Genomic DNA, 22,557 nt, shown 5'->3' on the forward strand with positions numbered 1-22,557 from the left:
GGGACTTCTTTAGTCCGTTTATGTAAATCTCAGCTGCTGCTTCCATCATCAAAAGCCTTCTGTTAGTAAGATATATAGGCCTATATATATATATATATAATGTATAAATAGGTACCGGTTAAGTTATGTATGTATATATATACATACATAACTTAACCGGTGCCTATTTATACATTATACATGCATACAGTCTGCCATAAATCATTGAAATATGAGGGAAAATGTATTTCTAAAAATGAAGATAGCAACCAAACTGTGAACACATGTATTTTTTTGTAGACTGATTGTCCTAATGCAACATATTTTGTGAAAAAAAATTGTTTTCTTCCGACTTAAAGCTCACTAGCTATCATTAGCTCACCGTTTCATACCAAAAATATATTAATATTAATGGTACTAGTCTTACTAAGACCTCTGGTACTTCAGCAATTTACTGTCTTATGTATTTACCTATTTCTCCTTTCAAATATGTTATGTGAAGCAACTTCAGTGAAAATAAAATGACAATAAAATAAAATTTAACGTGTATGCTGCCAATAGAAATGTCAATAATACAAAATATAAATGAAAGTATTTAAATGTGTCCATTTAAACATTGCAGCTCTTCACGTTGGGCCCCTCGAAGCGCGCTGACCTCGTAGTGTCTCACATTTCCTACAGCCTGTGAAGGCAGCACGTCTCCGTACCACTACGAGCAGCAGCAGCAGCAGCAGCAGCAGGAGCAGCTTTCTCTCCCCGTAACCTAAACAATGACTCCTACTACAGACCGGAGGACAGCACGCCAGTAGAATGCGTTACACAGTAGCACCAAAAGCCTGCGTTTCGCTGCTATTCCGACGGCTCGCGTAAATGTCCCGACCGTAAACATGTGGATACCTACGGAGCATGAAAAATACGGCGTCGGTAAGTTTATTAAGCCTTTTATCTTGTGTGTGTTTTTTTTTATTATTTTTTTTTATATACTCGCATTCAGTTGGAGGGCATGTGTGAATGTGTGGACGAGGATCTAGAGGTGAACTCTGCGGATGATGATGATTTCACAGCGCTGCAAAAAATGTATTATTATTATTATTATTATTATTATTGGAAGGTAGCATCAGCTCGCTTTCAAACAAGCCCCACGGTGAGAGCTGGGATTTCATCTGACTGCCACATTGCAAAGCATAGGGTTGTCGCTCTGACCCCCCACGGTTCGCTACGTGAACAGCCGCATTTAGATGCATGATTCCCCCCCCCCCCTATTTCCCTCCTCGCATCGTCAGGGTATAAACTAGTCGACAATTCATTGGCTTTGTGTTTACTCTTGTTATGTTGCGCCTGTTTGAATGGAGAAAATCAGCTGCTCGCCACAGCCAGTCGCCGTGTCTGTCTGTTTTTTTTTTTTTTTTTTTTGCGCAACCTCTGCCAGTTCTTCGAGAGACAAATCTGAAACCAAAAAAAACAAAGAAGATGTGTTAGTGTGTGTGTGTGTGTGTGTGTGGGATTGAGATTTGCATTGGACCTTGAGAAGTGTTGGAAATATGTGTGTGTGTTCCCCTCTGTGTGCATTGTTCCTCTGGATCAAACAGCGAAGTGAGACAAACAAGCGACAGCAACGCAACCCAAGCCAAAATGTAGGGAAAGGGGGGCGATAAAAAAAAAAAAAAAAAAAATCCCACACAGAGTTTGTCCTGTTGTTTGGAATTTCTTCTTTATTAAAAAAAAAGTGTCTCATTGAGATGCGGCTTAAATGTCTCATAATTATATTCCCCAGAGATATGGGTCTGCCCCCTGTGTGTGTGTGTGTGTGTGTGTGTGTGTGTGTGTGTGTGTGTGTGTGATGATCTGCCCCCTTGAAAACCAGCCGGTAATTATTTTGCAATCTTGGCAAGGGGTGCCAGGAAAAAGTGGCCGGTTAAAAAAGAAAAAAAAAATATGATAAGAGACTTCACCCCCCTCCCCTCCCCTCCTCTCATATTGCTCTCTTTCTTGTCTGAAACCTATCTGGTTGCATAATAGCTCAGGCTCCCTGGCTCTCTTTAAATATTGCTTACCATCCAAAAAATGCCACCTCGCCGCCACGACCTGAAATCAGTGAAGCACAGTGAACCAGAAACCAGCCTTTGGCCTCTCTCCCTATCTCCGTCACACTCCGTGACCCCCCCCGATACAGCCTTGTTTCACTTCTCTGTCCTTATTGATATAAGTGCTAAAGACCTCATACCCGCAAGTATATTATGCTTAATCCTGTGCAGGGGCAGAGTCAGCGATGGCTCCCGTTTTCTTTGATAAGGCGGAATAGATTTATTCCACTTAGCCTCTTAAACCCCCGTCTGTGGAAGTTCACTTGGCCGGATAAAAGGAAGACATTTATTTTGAAAGGCTCAATACTCGCCTTTGTCCCCAAACTGCAAGAGGGGGCTCTGTTAATTGGATTAAGTCATGTTATCCCATTTTTTTCCCCCCACCCTTCAATAACAGCAATAAGACTCATGTAATTGGCTGTGATTTGGCAATGGTGCACTTCTTTGTGGCTCCTTTTTTTTTTTTAGGAAGGAACTAACAGCTTTTCCTGTTTGAAATCCAGGTTACATAATACGCTAAACACGAAAAAAAAGGGCGAGAAGCAGTTTTGGTTTCGTCATAAGAGCAACTTTTTTTTTTGTTAACGTGTGAAGTTCAGAGAGCTTGACGTGCTTGTGGTTTCGCTGGTACGGTGCCTTCGCTGTCGGTGTCTGAAGGCAATTTCAACCAGTAATATCATCCATCCATCATCAATCTGTCAGCAACTTTTGCACGTTGACAAGGGCGATGTGTGTGAAACCACAGTGTCACCCCACCCACTTTTTACCGGTTCAATCAGGTACAAAGGATTTGATTGAAATCACTCCTGTAAATGTACACTGCTTTAGTAGTCCATTTCACCGGGACTAGTTCCTGGGCCGGGTCTAGTTCCTGTGTCAGGATCGGGAGCCAGACGTCATGGTCCAGACGTGCATTTAGGTACATTGCATTTGCTGGAATTTCACTTATTTTGCAGAGGATGAACAAATGTTGATCCTCACACCAGCAACGACCACTGATCTCCAGCTTTAAGCTAAATTATTCATGCCAGGAGGAACAACTGTTGCCTTCCCATAGGTCAAATCAGTGCAACACCCATGATCCACATTTTTACTTTTATATATTCCTTCTCTTGAATATCCATGAAGTAGAATCGCCGCATTGTCCAAATATCGGTACTAGCAAGCCGCTACCGTAACCATTTAAATGTGATCTCCTCCAGCTGATTTCAGCAAACATTTTTATCCCCTTCTGACAGGGAGGCTGGCTCACTAAAAGGCCTCGCCATCCTCGCACGGAAATTCTTTTTTTTTTGATCTCCAGCCAAAATCGAGATGAGATCAGAACATCTCGCCGTGTAATTGGAAGGTTGCGGCGTTTGATGTCGACTCGCCTTACGAGCGAAGCGAAGGGCCCCTGGGAGGGCGAGGGGCCACTGCCATTGATGAAATATGAATGGACTCTCGGGCGAGTTGATGCTAAGGCTCCCATTAGCCCCGCCGGTGCAGTGATTACTGCTTTCTTAACCTGGAGCAAGAAGGCTGGAAGATTGATGAGCTCGTGTTAATATCTGATTCCTAAATGGACTTGGGATATGGAGACGTCGGATGGAGCCCAGGGGGAGCTTCTTTTATATGGAAGGCGTGTGTTTTGAACACGAGAGATGCCAGTAAGAATGATAAGATCGGGCATCTGAGGATACAAGGCGGCATGAAGTTAGATGGCGAGATTACTGGATGGCAGATATCACTAAGGATGTCTTTGCAAAGCTCCATGCATGATGGATAATCTGTCGCCGGAGACAAACACACTTTGACTTAATCCCCGACGACAGAACACACTTGAGGCTGCTTTGTGTTTAGAGTTAATGCTGTAGACGGACGGGGGAGAGGCCCTTTCCCCTCGCGTGGACCCTCTGATACCACCGATCAAGCGTGTCATTGCTCATCACAACTTAGACACATGATTAAAGCTCTTTAATGAGGGGGTTTGGACCCGCGTACCACATAAAGACAGACTGGAACGGCGGCCCGGTCGTGTGTTCCTGCCGGAGGCCTGGCTGCAACGGAGGGCCGGCGTCGGGCCTGAGGGTTTCCTGCTCTCCCGTGGCTGACATCGCTGGTCCCTCCCTTTGGGGGGGGTGTCGCTGTGGTTGACGGAGGGTGGAGGAGAGGGGGTGCTGGGCGGTTGAGGGTGCTGGCGCGTGTCAGGGGTGGACTCATTGTCGGGGGGGCGTCCGCCCCTGCCCTGTTACCCCGCAATTCACCCCGCTCCCCTTACTCCCCCACTCCACGGGGGATTAGCAGGTTGTTTTGGAGGAGGGGGGGGGGGCACCCGAGGCCCATTCCACCATTATACCCATGATTCCCTAATGCAGAAAGCCCCAGGGCCATGTACGTGAGGGGGTGGGGGGAGGGGGCGCGGCGAGGTGAAGCCTACCAGCTTGTAATTGCTTCCTCGCCCGCTGCCTCGTCTCCATCTGCAAAGATAGCACCCCTTCTCCTCTATGTGTGTGTGTGTGTGTGTGTGTGTTCATTTGCACAGCGCAGTCATTCATTCAACATGGAGGGGAGCCTGCAGGAGGCTCCCCGAGTGAACCGAACAGATGCAGAAAACGAAACAAAACAGAGAGTTAACCACCCGGCCCACGACCGTACACAAGCTGTTCCCCGGTGGGGCGGCGTCCCGTTTAAAGGGTTAAATAAATCCACACGGACATGTGACATATGACGGGCTCAGTGAGCGTTTTTTACTCATTGCTGATTCACCCAGACAATCATAAGTTTTCCGTAGAGCAAACGTGGAGGGCAGAGTTGGAGGCAATGCTGTTGTCCAATTAAATCATGCTCTGTTTATTATGGAGCCCTCAATTAGGAAAGAAAACGGAGAACGTGTTTGGATTCGGAATCAGAATAGAAAAGTATTCTTGTGTTTTGCGAAAAATGAAAACATTTGACCCTCTTTTTCGGCCTCCCTCCGGCTCCTCTGTCACCACACACACTGCGGACACCCGTGCGAGTCCCATCGGGGGTCGCTGGCACAGACGAACCAACATGGCGTTGTGTGATGTCGGGACGAGTCTGGCGGCTGTTAGCGCTCGCTGTAGGGACGTGAGGCTTCTGCCTCGACGTGGCTGAGTGATTTCCAGTTTACCAGAACGCATACGGCTATCATAACGGCCATTACTCACGTTGGCTCGACGGGAATTATTGCTTTCAGACGCTCGTCTGATATCTCTCTCGCGCGCTGGTTTTGAGAATCGGAAGATCGAAAACAACTGCAAAGTGGTAATGAGCGTTTCCCTGAAATTTGAGTTTAATTGATCGAATCCCTCAACCGTTTCTTTTTTTTGGCTCGCGTCACTGTTATGAAACGGCTGTTATGAAACGACTGTTGTGTGCTTGTAGCTCGGCCTGTTGTGCTGCAGTGCAGTTGAGGATATCAATGTGTCATCCCTGTTTAAAAGAGGTTAATGGGATGTGTCCCATTAGGAATTCAGCAGCTTAACTAATCAGTAGTGCTCCTGTGTTCCATGTGTGTGTGTGTTTGTGTATGTGTGTGTGTGTGTGTGTGTTTGCTCCATCTGCGTGGGCCGTGGGGGGAAAAAATGACTGACATATCATTTTCATAAACGAAGGGCGTCTGCCGGTGACAATCACCTTGAGTGGCGGCTGAGAAGAGCTGTTTATGCGTCGAGAGACACTTGTTTTTTTCTTTTTTTTCGGTCCTTATTTACGAAATAAATAAATAAAAAGAGATTGCCTGCTGCTCCAGCATCAGTCTTATATGTGTGTGTGTGTGTGTGTGTGTGTGTGTGTGTGTGTTATGGCTGTAATCCTGGCTTGCACGTACTGACCACAAAGGAAGTGTAAATTGATTTTGTGCGAGCGTTTGCGTGGGTGACCCCCGCGCATCACAGTGACCTCAGCGGCGCTTCCATTTTTTCCCATATAGCTCTCCTCAGTATCGGCTACCTCGGCTCACCCTCCTGTTACTGAAATCAGTGTGCTTAAATCATTATTAACGTGCTATAATACAAAAAAGTAGCTATGGTCTGCTCACGACTAGTCTTATCATTAATGTATTATTGATGGCTAATAGAATGTCAGGGCTTTCTTAAAGGACATATGCATAATTTACCAATGTGAAGGGCTAATGCTCGCGGTCGTCCCTGTCATCAATTACCCCGTTAATTGTTGAATATAGAATTGGCCTCTAACACTCTCATTTACACAGTCAGAGGGGGATGTGTCAGGCCCTTTGTTTCTCTATATAAAACCTTTTCTATCCACTTTGCAGAGTGTTTCCTCAAAGATCAGCTTCAGACTTAGTGATGGGATAAAAATATGCTCGTGTGGACGTGACCTAAATTCCACCCAAGTGCCAAGACACTTTTAACAAAGGTGTCCCTGGGAAAGGTGCGGCTCGACTCTGGGTCAGTTCCTCTGGAAGGCCTCGCGGTCCGGATCGGGGTCGCCGAGGGCACCGTCGGGAGTTTATTGGTCGGGGGTTCATTTAAGCGTGAGAGACGGAGGAAGTGGGAGAGGGTGAAAGGTCTTCAGACAGAAAGCCTGTAGACGCCGTTGCTCGACCTTGACTGACCTCTCACTCGCACCTCGGTGGCCACCTCATCTGTTCCCCCTCCACACTACTTTTGTCTTGTAGTGCCTTAATTTAATGAAATGCTTTTGTGTTTCTGTTTTATTGAGTTCCTTTTGTAGCTCTTAAGATTCCTGCAGAGTGAACTGTTTCCAGAGACAGCAGGTCACACTGGGATGACCTTATTTATCTCTTACTCCTTCCTTTTCTGTCTGGGTTTTTTTCCCCCTTCTTTCAGTAGCCCACTTCCCTCCATCTGTACTGCAGTCTGTTCCACCTTTATCTCTCTTCCACATGTGTCTGTTTCTCTTTTTTCTTCCCCTCCTTTTCCCTCCTCTGGATCCACACTCACCTGTCCTAGATATCCCCAGATACCGTGCACATGTCTAATGCTGCATATGTGCGTTTATATGCTTTTGTGCACGCTTTTTATACGTTGCATTTCTGTGTGTGTGTGTGTGTGTGTGTGTGTGTGTGTGTGCAGCCGCCTCGGCGGACTGGAAGTCTGAAGATGATAAAGCACCACAGACGCCCCCCAGGTTATGCATCTTTTAGCTGTGCTACATACTCAGCTTCCCCCCCCCCCCCCGTCGAATCCCATTGAACGCGTTTCCTTTTGATGGAAGCGTATCATTCTAAAATGAGAAGAAAAAAAAAACTGATGTTGTTTTGAAGTTGCTAGCTTCCATTTCTTCTCCATCGATCATTAACTTGGTCAAAGCTGACTTTTATTGCCTGGAACGCGCCGCTGTAACCTCTTCTTCTCAGTCTTATAGCACGATAACATGATCGGTTTCCATTTTCTAGCTAATACAATCGGCAAGTTGAAGCTGCCGTTTCACTCCGAAGAAAGCCAGCTTTACTGTTCCTCTGTGTGAAACCAGAAACCCCTTGTTTCAAAAATAGCTGAACATTTAGAGCGGCGAACCTGCCGCTGTTAGACAGGTGTAGCAACAGTAACTAAGGGCTGTGGGGGGCAGGGCTGAGCAAATGGTCAATTGATGGATGAAAATCATGCTACGTTACATGTTAAAGCAGTGCTTTTGAAGTGTGTGTAGCAGGCAGACATATGGTATGTTCATGTTTCCCTGGGTTTGGTTTCTCGCCCATTGTGTCTGTGCTATTTATGGCCTACATGCCCGTTTTATTAGTGTTTTCCTAATGGCAGAGGCAGCTGTTTTCATGCTGGCTACAGTGCAAAAAAACGACATAAGAACCACACTCCATCCTTGTCATTTATAGCGCTGCTGTTGCTTTCTTCTGTCTCGGTGGTGGGAGTTCGCTCCGTTCGTCTCCTTTTTTGGTCCTGCTTTTGAATTTGAGTGATGATCGGTTCAGAAATGAGCAAGAAAAAATATCTGCGGCAAACGAGAGATGCTTGCGCACCGCAGGTATGCCATATTAGTAGTGTATATTGACTGTGGGCTCAAGAGCTGTGGCAGTGACATTGATTGGTTCAGATCTCTCTCTCTCTCTCTCTCTGCTATGAGATTAAACTGTGTTCTCGTCTCCATCACTCTCTCCCTGTTTCTGCAAAGATCACATTGGGAGGATCAGCTGCTGCCTGGCTGCTCTTTGGGCTGCAGCGTCTCCGACCTTGGCTGCTGTCAGCTGTCTTATTACCTGAACTGTGTGTGTGTGTGTGTGTCGGTGTATATACAGCCTTTACATTTGATCTTTGTCCCGCTTTGAGGTGCAGGCATGTGTTTCCTGCTCTCGCTGTGCCGCTGAGATGACGGCCGCCCTCTCCTCCCGCACGCCAACCTGCTGCATGCGAGTCGCTGGCTCGCCGCCCGTCCTCCTCCTCCTCCTCACGCCCCTCACTTCCTCTCTCTTCTGGCCGTGCACAGAAAAGCCAGTTTAATGTCAGGTTGACTTTCAAAAGGGCTTTTCATAGCACTACTTCTTTTTTCTTTTTGGTTTCAACCAATTTGAGACTGAAGTATTGAGGCCGATTGCAATTGATTTTTTTGGCTGCTTCAGCTGATTGAAATACTTCATTCTAGAAGGAGAAGGTACAAGATTGCATTCTGACTTTCTTTCTTTTTTGGGGGGGTTTATAAGAACTTTGAAATGAGATTAACTTCAATCTCGGGGACAAAGCCCCACCGAATACGATAACTTCTGTTCTCCGCAGCTGAACAAATTCCTGTGAGTTCCCAAATTAATTGTGTGGATAGTGTAGAGTGTTATTGCCTCGGAGAGTCTTGTTTAATTCATCAGGTTGACTAAACCTCCAACTGCGACCCAGTTCACTCCTCGCGTCTCCTCTTTTCAACCCAAACCCCTCTTCGGGGACTGTTCCCATTTGGAAATGTTTATCCAGTTAAGAGGAAAGCCTTCAAACCACGAGGAGACAGAAACAGATTTCTCGGTTAAATACTTGTCTTGAATAAATAAGTCCTCCAAACATCTGAGCTACTGGATTATTTGAAGTTTTGTTTGTCTGAGGGGGAAGTATCGACCAAGTATCTCCCCGCTTCCTGCCTCTCATCGTTGATTGAATGGGGCCCTTTTCAGCCTTCTTCTAGCGACACCAAAGGGCGGCGCCGCAGTGCATCGTGGGCTTGATTTGCTTTGTTTGTGCTCCTTTTTCTGAAACTTGCAGAGACATTTGCTTCTGTGGATTTGGTGGGCTTCTTCCATTCAAGACAGCAATGAAAAGTAGATATTTTAGGATTTTTAATGTAGTTAAAGGAGTTTGACATTTCAGGAAATGCCTGCTTTTGCGTTCTTGCCCAGAATGACAGGGGATCAGGACTTAAGACGTCCTGATCTCATCGTCCCGGGGCAGGGAGAGAATGTGCAGCAAACACGTGGTATTGTATTTGGTATCAAGAATGGCGGGATTTCACTGGCGCTAGTATCGACTGCTAAATCTGTCGGATAGCACAAAGTGCCAAACCTCCAGGCAACCCTGTGTCAGATCCTCCTGCCAGGCGTTACCCAAAGCTGACATCCAACCACTGTGAGATTGGCTTGAAGTGGTGGCTCTGTTTTGCCACAAAGCCCCTTCAAGCACCCACCTGGTATCTCTATCCCCCCCCCCCCCTTTCCACCAGTCGCACCCTCAGGGGAGGGCATCTGAAGAACCTAAAAGCAGAAAGTGGCGCCGCTAAAATAGGTTGAAATGGATCCCCTTTGTGTGAGGGGGGAGGAATGAGAAGGAAACCCCCGCCACACTGTGGGATCCTTTTGTGCAAGGGGGGGTAAAAGCACCAGGTCCTCGGACGAGGGCAGTGGATGACGGGAGGGAAGAGTCACCGTTTGTTTGTTTGCTGTGTACACAACATGGGCTCGACAACACGAGGCCGCGGCGGCTTCCCTCCCGGCGGACGGCTCTCGTACCTCGCGAGGCCCCCGGCTATTCTTGCTAACAAGCAATTTGTGTCGAGAGCTGGCCTCAGATAAAATATACAGACGCTGGACACGGAAATAGCATGGAGGCTTTGACGTCGGATGAGAAACTACTGGTATTTATTGTAAAAAAGAGCACATGTGACGGCAGATGGTTTCGTCGGTCACGTGATAAAACACGTTCAGATCGTGGTTTCCGTTTCTTCCCCCAAGGGCATCTGACTCTTAAACACAGCGCCCAAGTACTTTCCCAGAGAGTAACCTCTGCTGTTAATGGATCAATAATGGAAATCTCTTTTTAGATCATGTGTCCCCCGCTCTACCTATTTATCTGCAGCCTAACGACCTGTCAGAAGATTCCCTTTTGACCTTGATGGTCAGCACAAAGCCCGGTGTCATATTTCAGTCTCTGAGCACTTTGGGCTTTTTGAAGAAAGATGCTTTCATGTGGTCAAAGTTGAAAGAGCAAGCGAGATAGACGGCTTAACTTCAGTCATTCGGTCTTGTCTCGAATCCCACCCTCTCTCGGGGTCTGTTTGCACCTCGGGAGCGCTGGAACGAGCCGCGTTTGTTTTCCATCGCGCTCAGAAATGAACTTAATTGGAGGAGCAAAGGCTCACCCTTCACAGGCGAGCAGATGCCCGAGTTCAAGCACAACGGCGCGTAGTCTTCCTTCCCCGTGCCTCCCGGGTTGGCTCGGGCCAGCCGGGGCCTTCTGCTGTGTCGTGCTGACATAATGAGCGTGGGGATGCTAAAAATACTGATGTGCAAGTGGAGCATGGTGCACTGCACACATTTATGACATGTGTTTTAGCATCGGGGCACGGATGCTGCTGTTGTTTGCCCTCGCCAAGCAGAAAGGGTAGGATTCTGTCACCTGGGTGAAGCGTATTTATGAATATCTAAGGATGCACCCCGATTTGATGTTTGGAAACATTCCGCCGCTGCATTCCCCCCCGCGCTCGTATCGAGGTCAGAGGTCAGTGTGGTAATGGGAGTGATTGAATGGGTGCTTGGAACCAGGCCATTGATTTGTAAGGGAATGTTTCCAAGCATCATCAGTGGTGATGCGTCAGCCGTAAGCTCCCCCCGGACCCTCATCTGGACAGCAGCCATAATCCTCTTTGCACAGGCTGTCCTAATGCACTACTAACCTTCGCATCGCCACCACCTAGGAACACAGACCGGGTGACGCCGGCGGATTGATGGCAGTGGGGTGATGGCGGCGGGGTGACGGCGGCAGGGTGGCGGCGGCGCCTTCTTGGCACACAGCAGGGAGATTGTATGCAATGCAGGCCAGCGTACAAGTGAGCGTATTCTAGGAATAGAAGTTTATGTGGTCTCCAGTATTACTCCACCTAAATACAGAACGGATATAAAATGTTTGAATGCAAGAACAAATAAAACATCCTGTCAGCCTGTGAACAAATCCTTCTACATATGCTTGGATTTGAATCCCATAACACAACAACAATTACAACAATTAAATAAATAGACATAATCAGTAGATTGGTGGAGCTTGTTTGGGTTTATAAACGTGTCTGATGCAGCATTTTATATGTGATGTTTGCATATACATTTATTAGTTTAATCGTTTCAGCTCTTCATACATTTGGATACATTTATTCTTGCTATAGCCACTGCCTGCATTTCCCATCATGCCTGGGGGTGCCCAGTACTGTACTGAGTAGTTAAAGTTACATAACACATGCTTATAAATAATACGGCTATTACCAATACCGGTGTATAGCAACACCCCTGAATATCGTGCTTGTATAAAAAATGCTTTAAAATAACTGTAACCTCACTTATCTTGGCATTATCACTCCCGTTATGGGTCAACCATAAATGACTAGTTATATTACAGAGCTGATATTGGCTGATCCTGATGGTTATACCCTTAATTCATCATGTCACGATCCGCCACGGAAGGGAAGTGAGGAGAACATGAAGGGGAGGGAGAAAGGAAAGGGAATAGAGAGGTTGATATTGAGGAGTTGGAGCGAGGCGAGGAGAATCAGACTGCGACGGTTGATGGGCCGTCGATTGATGCTCCTCATGTGGTTCCTCCGCCTCGCCGTGTCTCCACCTGCCCCGTTAGCGTTTCAGGAAACTCTCTGTGCAGCTCATTACGATGTTCAGACGCCGTCCCTCCGGGGAGCGCCGAGCGTTGAACGGGCACACAAATGAGGCTCTACCTTTTTTCTTTTCCCCCTACTTTGTATAACGGTGTTCGCTGGCAAACTGTGGGAGGAGAGACAAAGATGAAATTAATCACTCGAGCCCCCACTTCTCTCTCATCCCCACTTCCACGCTTCAAAGTTCACGGCTCTTTTTTTAAACTAGTTTGATTTAATTACACACAGTATTAGGGTGCTGTTGACCTAAATCTAGAAACTGGGGCGTTTTTTTTGTTGTTTTTTTTCCCCGCCCCTCCAACTTCTTACTCTACGATATTGATTTCGTCTGGGCGGAGCTGAACGTGAGTAAATTAGCCGAGCATGGTCATGTGTCTGCGCATCTGAAGTAGCCTCTGGAGTTGATGTAAAGGAGTTGGGGGATCTCATCCGTTCGGGGGCCGTGACAGGATGAGAGCCGCTATAAAACAAACTGGAGGGCGGTGTCTTTGTTCAGGCTGATGCCGTCGCAGTAATGGGACAAGATTAAGGCAAAGTGTGGGGCGGCTCCTCCAGCCGAGGCTAAATTCAAAGCAGGCACGGGGGAATCTCTTGGGTGACAGTCGAGTATCGGCTCGGCTAATTATCTCTATGGATCGAGACGGCTCGAGTGGCTACTCTCTCTCGCTCCCTCAGTGTAGCTCTTGGCTGTGTGATTTCCTACGTGGTTTTTCTTTGACAAACACAGCTCCGCTCCGCAGTTCAATTCCTGGAAGAAAACGTTCCAAACCGCTGTGGTCCTCCCTCTCTTTCTTTTTCTGTTTTTTCTTCTTCTTCTCTCTCTCCATCTCTGAGCCCAAAGTTCTCCGACCCCAGGAATAATCCCTCCCTGATCCATGGCATGCAGCGCGCAGGAAAAATAGCCCCGACGACAGCTGAACCCCTTAGCCCCGCAGGAATGTTTGGGAGCCACGTGCACACAGGCCATACATTCAAACGCACACAGTGCGGCACAGTGCAAGGGGGCCGAACAGAGCCCCTCATTCTGAAGGGTGGCTGCCATGGAGTCGGTTGGAGAAGCCGCCCGCCCCTTGTTTACATTAGAGCGCTCGCCTATGTTGTTTCTGGATGAACATGAAGGCAAATTTGGGGGACGAGTCACCTCTTGGAATTTTTTACATGAGGCCTTCGTTTCCTGAAAGCAAGCGCCAATGCGAGGTGACTGAAGCACGTAGAAGGAAGGAAATCCACTTCCTACAGAAAGCCATTAGAGGATTGTAACGCAGCTGATCTCCCTGATAATTTGTACACAAGCTTTTTTTTTTAGGTTCCAGTAAAGTTTTCTGATCCGCCTCATTGCCTTGCCGATTTTTCGGCGCGTGCTTGCGCGTCCGCCAATCATTCATTATTGATCCGTCTAAGTTATAGCAGATGTCGGAGGCGCTGGCATGCCAACAAGCCATGGAATCCAACCCCTCATTTTTCAGTTCTCAGTGTGTGTGTGTGTGTGTGTGTGTGTGTGTGTGTGTGAGGCTCCCTTCATAGGAAAGAATGAGCCTCGGTGCCAGTGTAGACATGGACGCTCCTCTCCAAAATCTTGTGGCCTCGTGGAAAGAGGAATGCATGTCACATGAAAACATTTTATTTTTATTTCTTGGGCAGGGATGACAAAGTCATTGTCATATTTAGCGATGCTCTGTTGTCGTCTCTTCTGCTGAGCTTGAAGGACTCGCTTCGACTCGCCCGATACACAGTGGTACCCCCTGTACTCCCGTTCAATGCCTCTTTGTTTGAAGGCCCCTTAAGATACTAAACCGCATCCATAACAGACTCAAAACCGGGCCGTAAACTGTGGTCTTACACTGCAATAGCCTTTGGCAGGAATATACTGAATTAAGAGTCGGAAACAGGAGAGTAAATGTAATTTAGCAAAGTATTAATGCAAACATGTGCAGTTCAGATGGGATTCAGGCTGTTTTTTATAGATTATTTCCATTGTGGTGTGCTATATATTTATAGAGGATGGTTATCATTACGCATTGCTGGATCCGTCCAGTGAACATCTCGCTGCTTTCTAATTGTTCCAACTGCTGTGTGGCCGTTCTCTCCATCATTAAACAGATGATCCACCCATCCGTCGTACGTTCTCCGTTCTATTTGCCGAAGCACGCTACGCTACGCAGGTTTCCCCCCTTGAGTTGTTAGCTCAGCTGCTCTTTTCCTGCCATGATGAGGGGAAGCTGACCGATTCAAAACTGGAGTTGGGCTTTTCCTATTGTGAAGTATTGACAAGCTGCTTGGCCCGGCTATAGCTTCGCTGATGATACGGCATGCTCCGGCGGCTTGTGTTTGTGTGGCACCTGCCATCTGTGTGCCCTTGAGTGTGTGTGTGTGTGTGTGTGTGTGTGTGTGTGTGTGCACGAGTGACTCCACGCTGCCACTTCCTGTGAAGTGTTTTCAATTGCCCTGGCTGTGCTCGGAGGGTATCACCGTCTGTCAGTGTGTGTGTGTGTGTGTTTGTGTGTTTTAGCAGGCACGGTACATTCACACGTGCACATGCCTTGGTCATGTGACCATGCCTGCTTCTTCGCGACGTCTCGAGCCCAAGCGGTGAATCTGAGCACGCGTCTAACACCTCGGAGCTGCAGCCTGCGGGCCCTGCAGCTTCAGTCTCTGCGCCTCTGCTCGTCACCGAGCTCTTTGTTTGATCTCCTCGGGACCAGAGAGGGATGAAGGCCACCAGGCCAGGATGTGAAGTCAACACATGGAATAAAGACGAGTATTTGGGCTACGAGTCCGGAGGGATTTCTCTTTCTCTGTCTGTGTTTTTTTTTTATATCTTGTTTGTAACAAACTAGGCTAAATAAGAGTCTCGGCGGGTCGGCAGCGAGATTCGAAGCAGACACGTAAACAAGTAATATAATTGCCGCGATTGTCTTCGACTCTATAATAAGCTTCAGCCCTATCATCAACATTGTAATTTTCCCTCCTCCCCACTTTCTTTGTGCTTTTTTTTCTTTTTTCTTTGCCCTTCAGTTTCTGCGTCTTCTGGGAGGCTCCAGCGTTAAGCAGTCGCAGCATGGGGTCGTTTCTCCGCTTCAAAGGGACGTGTACGGTCAAACTCATCTCTAATGGAGGACTTATGATCCGGGGGGGCATTAGATGAAGGAAGGCTTACGAGGTTGAAGTCAATATTAACCCCGTGGTCTGCTACAGATATTTATCCTCGGGATCCATCTCCTCTTTTTTCTTATTTTCTCTCTTTGTCATCCATCTCCCAAAGTCACAATTTACCTTTCCCCCCCCCTTCTCTTTTCTTCATCGACCCGTGTTGATCGACCTCTTCCTTTCCCCTCATCCTCTTCTCTCTCTCTCTCTGTGAGCTAATTTATTAGTTTATTCGTGTTTGCACACAAGTGCACGTTAACCCACAGACACACAAATAGGTACCGCATCGATACCCAGGTATGTGTGAGAGACCAGACTGTGGTTTTTCGCCGAAATGAAGCTGTAAAGTTTCCCTTCTCATTTCCTCCCTGCCCTCAGCACCATCAGCCCTACACCCTAAATAGCATCGCTGCCCTTTTATTACCGCGCATGCATGATGGACTCCCCCTTAAAGCACATTTATCACGTTTATCTTCCAATCTAATGCCAGGAAACATGCATGCATGTCGTCCCTGCAGCGAGGCATCCTGAACAACAGCTTTTGAATCGGAGCTCAGCGGAGGCGTTTGTTTGTATGCCATCGTCGCTCAAAGTTCATGTCGTCCGCAAAGTTCCGTGTTTTTGAGGGACGCGCCACCCTGCAATTGGGAGTGCGGCGGCGATGTTGTGGCGGGCACGTTGCCTCGGCAACAAACAAAAAAAAAAAAAACGACAACACCCGGCATCTGTGTGTCATAAAATGCGTAACTTGTTCCCAGGCTGTGCTCCTGCAACGATCCGGTGGGTTTAACTAAGAGGAAAAGCCTCCATATGGTTGTTCAAGGCTCAGTGCAGATTCCCCCCCCCCCCGCACACACACATCATGCATGTGTATGTGTGTGTGTGCCTCCGCCGGGCCTATGCATGCAATCTCGTGCATGCTGCATATGTGCAGTACAACATGCTTTTCATCAGGGTAAGGTGGGGGGGAATAGTTTTTAATGAGGTGATAAGCACCAGCTGTCCGGTATGATATGACAGAATCGAATGGTATAACATTAACACAGTAACACATGCTGAGGGTCCAAATGAGGGCCGACGGGCTGCACATGCATCGTCCTGCAGCTTATTCATTAACGAAAGCATGAAAACTCACCCACTAACGTTAAATTGCACTGGAATCTGAATTAACATTTCAAATACACACGAGAAAATTATGGAAGAGATATCGGAAAGCAGAAATCAAGTCCTTGCAAATGTCCTGCTGTGTTTATTTTGATTCCCCTGGCGTGATGAATAAATGCTGCCGTGCAAGACGTTCTGATAATCAGCACACTCCTTAATTATCGACTGGATCATGAAGCAGTGGGATGGATGTGGTGACGGCGAAGGCCATCGCTTTCTTCATCATCAATTCAGCCACCCGCGTGCCAAGCGTCTGCATTTGTTATGTTTCCGCACTAATTTATTCAAGCTCTTTTTTTTCTTCCCTTTTTTAATTTCTCATCCGTCTGTCTGTTCTTTGCCAAAGCTGCTGTTGCCCCTGACAATGGCTCGGTCTTTGTCTCTCTCATAAATATATATATTTATATCTAACAAGCTGGAGCTTTGCTGTTTCCTGAGCCGTCCCTCTGCTTTAATATCATCCTTCGCCGGAGCTGTGCTGAAGGCCAAGCATCTTATCGAGCAACAAGTTCGCCCTTGATAACAATGATTTTTTTTTTAAAGGGTTTTTTTGGGGGGATATTTTGTACCTGAAGCTGTCATCAAAATAAAATAACCTTGGGGCTGACTTCTGCTTCTCCAACATGAATAAAAGCGGGGAATTATTTAGATTTAAATGTGCCGACGATCCCCTCAAACACGTTAAAATTTGTACACTTCGATCGGTATCCTTCCACACGTTTCCCTTCGAACGTCCACGCCTCTCTCCATGTGTTCGAGGCCGACGGCGGAGCGTCTCTTCCCCCTCGAGCCGCCGTACAGCACAGGGATGGAGGGGGGGGGGGGGGGCAAACAAAGCCAAGTGAGCTCCACGAGAGCTGACAGCTACTTATCTCTCTCCCGCCTCTCTCTTTCATTCTCACTCTTCTCTGTTTGCCCTTCTCATCCCGTCTCTCGTCTCTTCTATTGTCTCTCCACCCGCTTTGTTTGTCAACGCCGCTGTTCTCCCGTCTTTATCTGTCCTTCACCTTCACTCTCTCCTCTCGTTCTGTCCGTCTTCACCCAGACTCCCCCTCCACACAAATCCCACTCGTGTGTGTGCGTCTGTAGGCTGAAGGCTGCACTGCATTTGAAGTACAAATCTCAGCGGAGCCAATGTAGCGTTAGTTTTTTTTACCTGCTCTGCTTTTTAAAATCCAATAGATTTAACTTCACCTTGGTGCAGAGTTTTTCTTTACTTACTCTATTATAAAGTTGAACTTGAACTTGAACTTGAGCTTGAGCGAGATCAAAAACCACAGATGCGTTTTTTTTTGTTTCATCACTTTTTCATCATCGTTTCATCATCCTCGATGTGGAGCTGACTGCTTATTTGGGCTGATATAGCCTGGAGCTATGAAATGTGTGTGTGTGTGTGTGTGTGTGTGTGTGTGTGTGTGTGTGTGTGTGTGTGTGTGTTGCCGTCAGACTCTATTTCCTGTCAGCTTTCGGGGCGTGCGAGCGTGTTTACATCTGCACGTTGGATTGGAACGAGCTCGCCGGAGGTCAGTTCACACCTCTGCTTACCTGAAACCCGTGTGGTTGAGGGACGCTCGAGAGAGAGAACAGGAAGTGAGTCAGAACGAAAGAAACGGATCGATGCTGAAGGTTTCGTTTGACACGCCCACTTTTTAGCCGTTAAACTTGAAGGAAGAGCAAAAAAAAGCAGGAGTGCATTTTTTAGTCTCTCTCTGCTGCATCACCGTGTCTCCGTGTTTTCTTTTTTTGTATGGCTTTATCGTCAACCCCACCCACATCCTTCATTTCCCCACCTCTCTCTCTCTCTCTCTCTGTCTCTCTCTCTCTGCAGGGTGGGAGGATGTGTAGGCAACACCACTCTCTAAAGCTGCAGCTCCCAGCATTTGCGTCTGCAGAGTCAAGCATTAGAAAGAAATTTTTTTTGCGAGTGTTTTTTTTTTCAAGTGGTTAGGGTTAAAAACTTAATCAGAAGTGTGGTCACATTTTGGTTGTTTTGTAGCCGCCGATGTAATTGCTGTCATCTGATAGATATTCCCAACCTGACAGACTTATAACCACATTTAAAGAGGTGGTAGTCCATTATTGGGGAATGTGGCAACACCCATACGCAAGAATGTGTCGATGTTAAACATCATCAGACGTCCTGGTTCATCTTTGACCCTCCATACATGCCTGACCTTTCCTGCTTAATGAGGGGCTTCGGTTTTTATCTTCAAATATTATGTTTTTTATAATGTCAACTGTTATTATCACCGACGCTCTGCGCTTCCCCTCGGCTCCTTCTGCTCATTGTCTTGGTTTTCACTGCAATCAACCGAAATGCTTTTCTCGTCTCCTTGCTCTCATCAACCTTGTTTCCAGGCACGGCACACATTATCGTCTAGCACCGGAGCGTTAATAGCCAGATATTTAGCTGGAGAACAACACAGATACAAGAACACATTAGCCACATTAACTGTGTAAGATGTCATTTTTAGGTTTATAATTTGCTGCACAAGTGGCCTGCTAGTTTTCCCCGTTGCATGTTTATCGTTTTCAGCCATAAAAACATTGGGAGTTTTATTCCGGTTGCACCTCAACAGGCTTCCTCTTGTCCGCCGGGGAGAGGCTGGCGTCGGATCACTTCCCACTGAAATCTGGGCTGGTTCGTTTGGTTTTTTTTGGCAGGAACGCCATTCAAACCGCTGACAGGAAGTTTGCCTTATGTCATCACGCATCTCACTGGCTTTGAGTCTGATTTAGATGCTCATCAAGGAGACACATTATGTTCATTTCGAGGTATGTCTAAATATACCTGTCTGAAATGCTCCATTTGAGCATATTTCAATGGAAACTGCGTTGCTAGGCAACAGCTTGGGTCCATGTTTACTTCCCGTCAGCTGGTGTTTTCTCCACGGATTGAGTGTTTCAATACTTTCACGGTGTTTATACAGCACTTAGACTTGATAATAGCTTCATAATAAAAAAAAAAGACTAATAATCCAACTCTTTTTTTTTTTTTACAATATGGGACCATTTAAGAACGCGCACAAATCACTTTAACGCCGCTTGACGGCGGAAGAGGGAGAGGATGACAAATGCATGCAGCAGGTGAGATAAAACCCTCCTTAAGAGGATTATAATAATCATCTCATCTCAACTTTGGCATCGGCGGGCTATCTAATGCGTGCACTTAGCTCGCTTTTGAAACTGCACACATCCACGCAGACGGATTAATGCCCGGCAGCGAGGTGAGGTGGGGTTTTAGTGCACTGACCTATATTCCACACTTAATCTCAATCATTTATGATTCCTCCTGCTCAGACTGTGACTTTTGTTTTCTGTCTTCCTTGCTCTTGATGACCGGGGTGAAAGTTGGTGTCACCTTTAGGGGGGGGGAGAACATGAAATGCATGAAATGTGAAATGCATTTCCACACTTAATTGAGAGAGTATAAATTTGCACGGCTTGTATTTATTATGGAGTTCTTTCATGCATCAGATACTGTTATAAAATGTACCCGACAAGAACGCTGAAATGATACTCGTGAAGTCATTTCAGAAAGAAAAAAAAAAAAAAAGAGTAATAACATTCCTCACACGGCTCCGCTTGGAGAGGCTTCTTCTCCGGCGGCTGTGATTCCAGCGAAAAGGTGTTATTGTTGCCAGTGAGCTCTTTTGTGATGGCGGTTAGGTTGCAATCTCCACGCGCATAAAAGGCGGGCGAGGGGAACCTGGCGGCCGGCTATACGCTGAAAGCGAAATGAAAAGCCGTTCCTCCTGGGTGATTCCGCCGGGCCTGGCTTTTTGTCCTCTCTCGCCTATCGGACCTCTCCGCCTGCACACGTGTGCCTTTCTTTTTTTTTTGTCTCTCCTTGTGTGTGCCGACTGCCAAGTCACCTGCTCTCTTCTCCCACTTCTACAAAATGCATGATGCCACTTCCCGACATTCTCAGCTCAAAGAAATCACCTTTTTTTTTTTTGGGTTGCAGATGCAGACGAATGCACACACGCCGACTTAATCTGTCTCCAGCTGTCAGACACCTCTCCCGTCTCACTCGTGTGAGATTTTGTCTGCAAGTGTCACTCTTAAATGCACCAACACCTCTTTTTTTTCCCTTGTGTGTCGATAACCACATTCACAGACTCGCTATCGAATCCAAATCTGCGGCGGGATGCAGTGTTCTGACATGACGTGGAGGCATTTTAGCCCCTTTTCGCCTCGCCACAGAGAAATGTATAAATGCCTGAAGCCTTTGGTTTGGAACACAGCGTGCAGGACGTTGGCTAAGATGAAGCATAGCTGAGCTACTTCTGGTCTCAGTAGGAATGTTTTAGTCACGTTGCTGGAATAAAAGGCACTTTTGGGTTTGGATGGCGTTCTGACAGCATTTTTTTTCTTCTTCTTTTTGGACGGTGGACGTGCATGAAAGCAGAATATGCAGCTTGAGGAAGAGCTTTATTGACATGGTTAACATTCAGTTCTGCGTGTGTGAGGTGATTTTTAAAGGGTTCACCTTTGTTTTTTTTTAATATGTAAGAAACAGGATGCAAACAAAACATCACTTCCTCATCCTGCAGCCGTTTCTTCCCTTCTTTTTGAAATCTACTCCTGAATTTTTCTTTCATTTTTACAAATATGCATGTTTGCACGTGTTCCGTAACGCGCAGACGTACATTTCCCACGCACAAATTAGATATTCACGATCCCTCGCATTTGGCAGCGACGGAGCGCCACCAGTTGCTGTGTTGTCCAATTAGCATATTAATGATATAAATGCTGTATAATTAGCACGTGGGAGGGGATTACGCACGTGGATCGCTGTCAGATCACTCGGAGAGAAGAAAGGGTCAGGCTAATGAGGTGAAAAAGCACATTAAGGAGCACTTTGAATAAAATTTGCCGTGTGATTTTTGTTTTTGTGTGTAAAAAAAAAAGCTGGTAAAAGCCGTGGGCTCAGACACAAATCAGTGGCTTCTTCATGCGTCTTTAATGTTTCTGTTTTTCATGGTGAAATCTCTGTAAAATCGAGTCTAGCAGCAACACAAATGTCTTTGAGTCGTCACTTTTATTTTGAAGGAGGAGCACCGGTGCTCTTTTTTATCCGAGGGCCCCGTGGCGGCGTTTGTTCTTCTGAGGGGCTTAGGAGGAGCGACGGGCGATCTGAATGTAATGCGGTTTGACGGGGCCTCGACTCGACGAGTGGCAGCCAGAAAACACATGCGGGGCCTAATCCGAGCCGGTAGGCTTTCTAGGGATCTGGACTTACTCAGCAGATACGCACTCCAAACCACCGAGACGCATCGCGTTATGGATCCAGGCGAGGTGAAGGCGCATTAAAGAGATCAAAATGCGACCTCAAGGTAGAGATGGATGACCTGCTTTCAGTGCAACTTTGGTTTGATCGCATATGTGACTTCAGGAAATGTGGATTTTTTTTCATTTTCAATCATTTTTATTAATGAATACTTTAGTCTATACAATGCCCAACAACTGAAGTTCCCAGAAGCCCAAGGTGACACTTTCAGATCTTAACGGGAGCTAAGACCCAACCCATAAACAACCTAAAATAGTACAGTCTATAATTAGAGCAGTCTAATGGTACGGTCCATCCAAACAGAACAGACAAACAGCCTAATGCACCTCACAGTTGTGACCAAAGTCTCATTAAAGGATGATTTTAACTTCACTCATATAATTCTCACCTTCATTATGTCTGTTTCTCTCTTCGTGACCTTCACTCGATGTCCTCAAGTGTTCTGATGGAGGCAGGTGCCGCCATGTTAGCCCTGAAGACCCAGTGACACCCTATATTTGCTCTCTTCTCCCTCCGTTGAAGCGTTTGTCAGTTTCCATCCCCTCACCTCACATTCCAGATTGCCATCTTTGAGTAAATGTACAGTTTGGGGACGACAGTCTGGTCCAGAATAGCAGCGTCCTCGCCATGACCCTGTAGACCGGTGTCACATAGAATCTGTTGATGGTCGGGTGGAGGATCAGACAGGATCTGGGTCCAACAGGTTCATAGGCAGTGTGTGTGTGTGTGTGTGTGTGTGTGATGCTCGCCGTCCTCTCTTTACAGACATAAAGGTAAACACCACGCATTCCCAGCACATCAATTCCCTCAAGTGTA

At 46.8% G+C, this 22,557-nt stretch overlaps 1 protein-coding gene across 6 annotated transcripts in view; it reads left to right on the plus strand.

The window, feature by feature from the left end:
- Nucleotides 1–727: 727 nt before the first annotated feature.
- Nucleotides 728–22,557, plus strand: part of dock4b (dedicator of cytokinesis 4b) — an 85,891-nt gene continuing 64,061 nt past the window's right edge. For 4 of the 6 annotated variants that reach the window (XM_084039112.1, XM_084039115.1, XM_084039116.1 and 1 more), the window contains exon 1: nucleotides 729–903. In XM_084039112.1, coding sequence (XP_083895238.1) covers nucleotides 867–903 — 37 coding nt within the window. In that variant the 5' untranslated portion in view covers nucleotides 729–866. Of the gene's footprint in view, nucleotides 904–22,557 lie in introns of all 6 variants that reach the window. The other 2 variants (XM_084039111.1, XM_084039114.1) reach the window with 2 other exon arrangements.

The sequence above is a fragment of the Eutrigla gurnardus genome (genome assembly GCF_963514095.1).
Source record: "Eutrigla gurnardus genome assembly, chromosome: 21".
Lineage (NCBI taxonomy): Eukaryota > Metazoa > Chordata > Actinopteri > Perciformes > Triglidae > Eutrigla > Eutrigla gurnardus.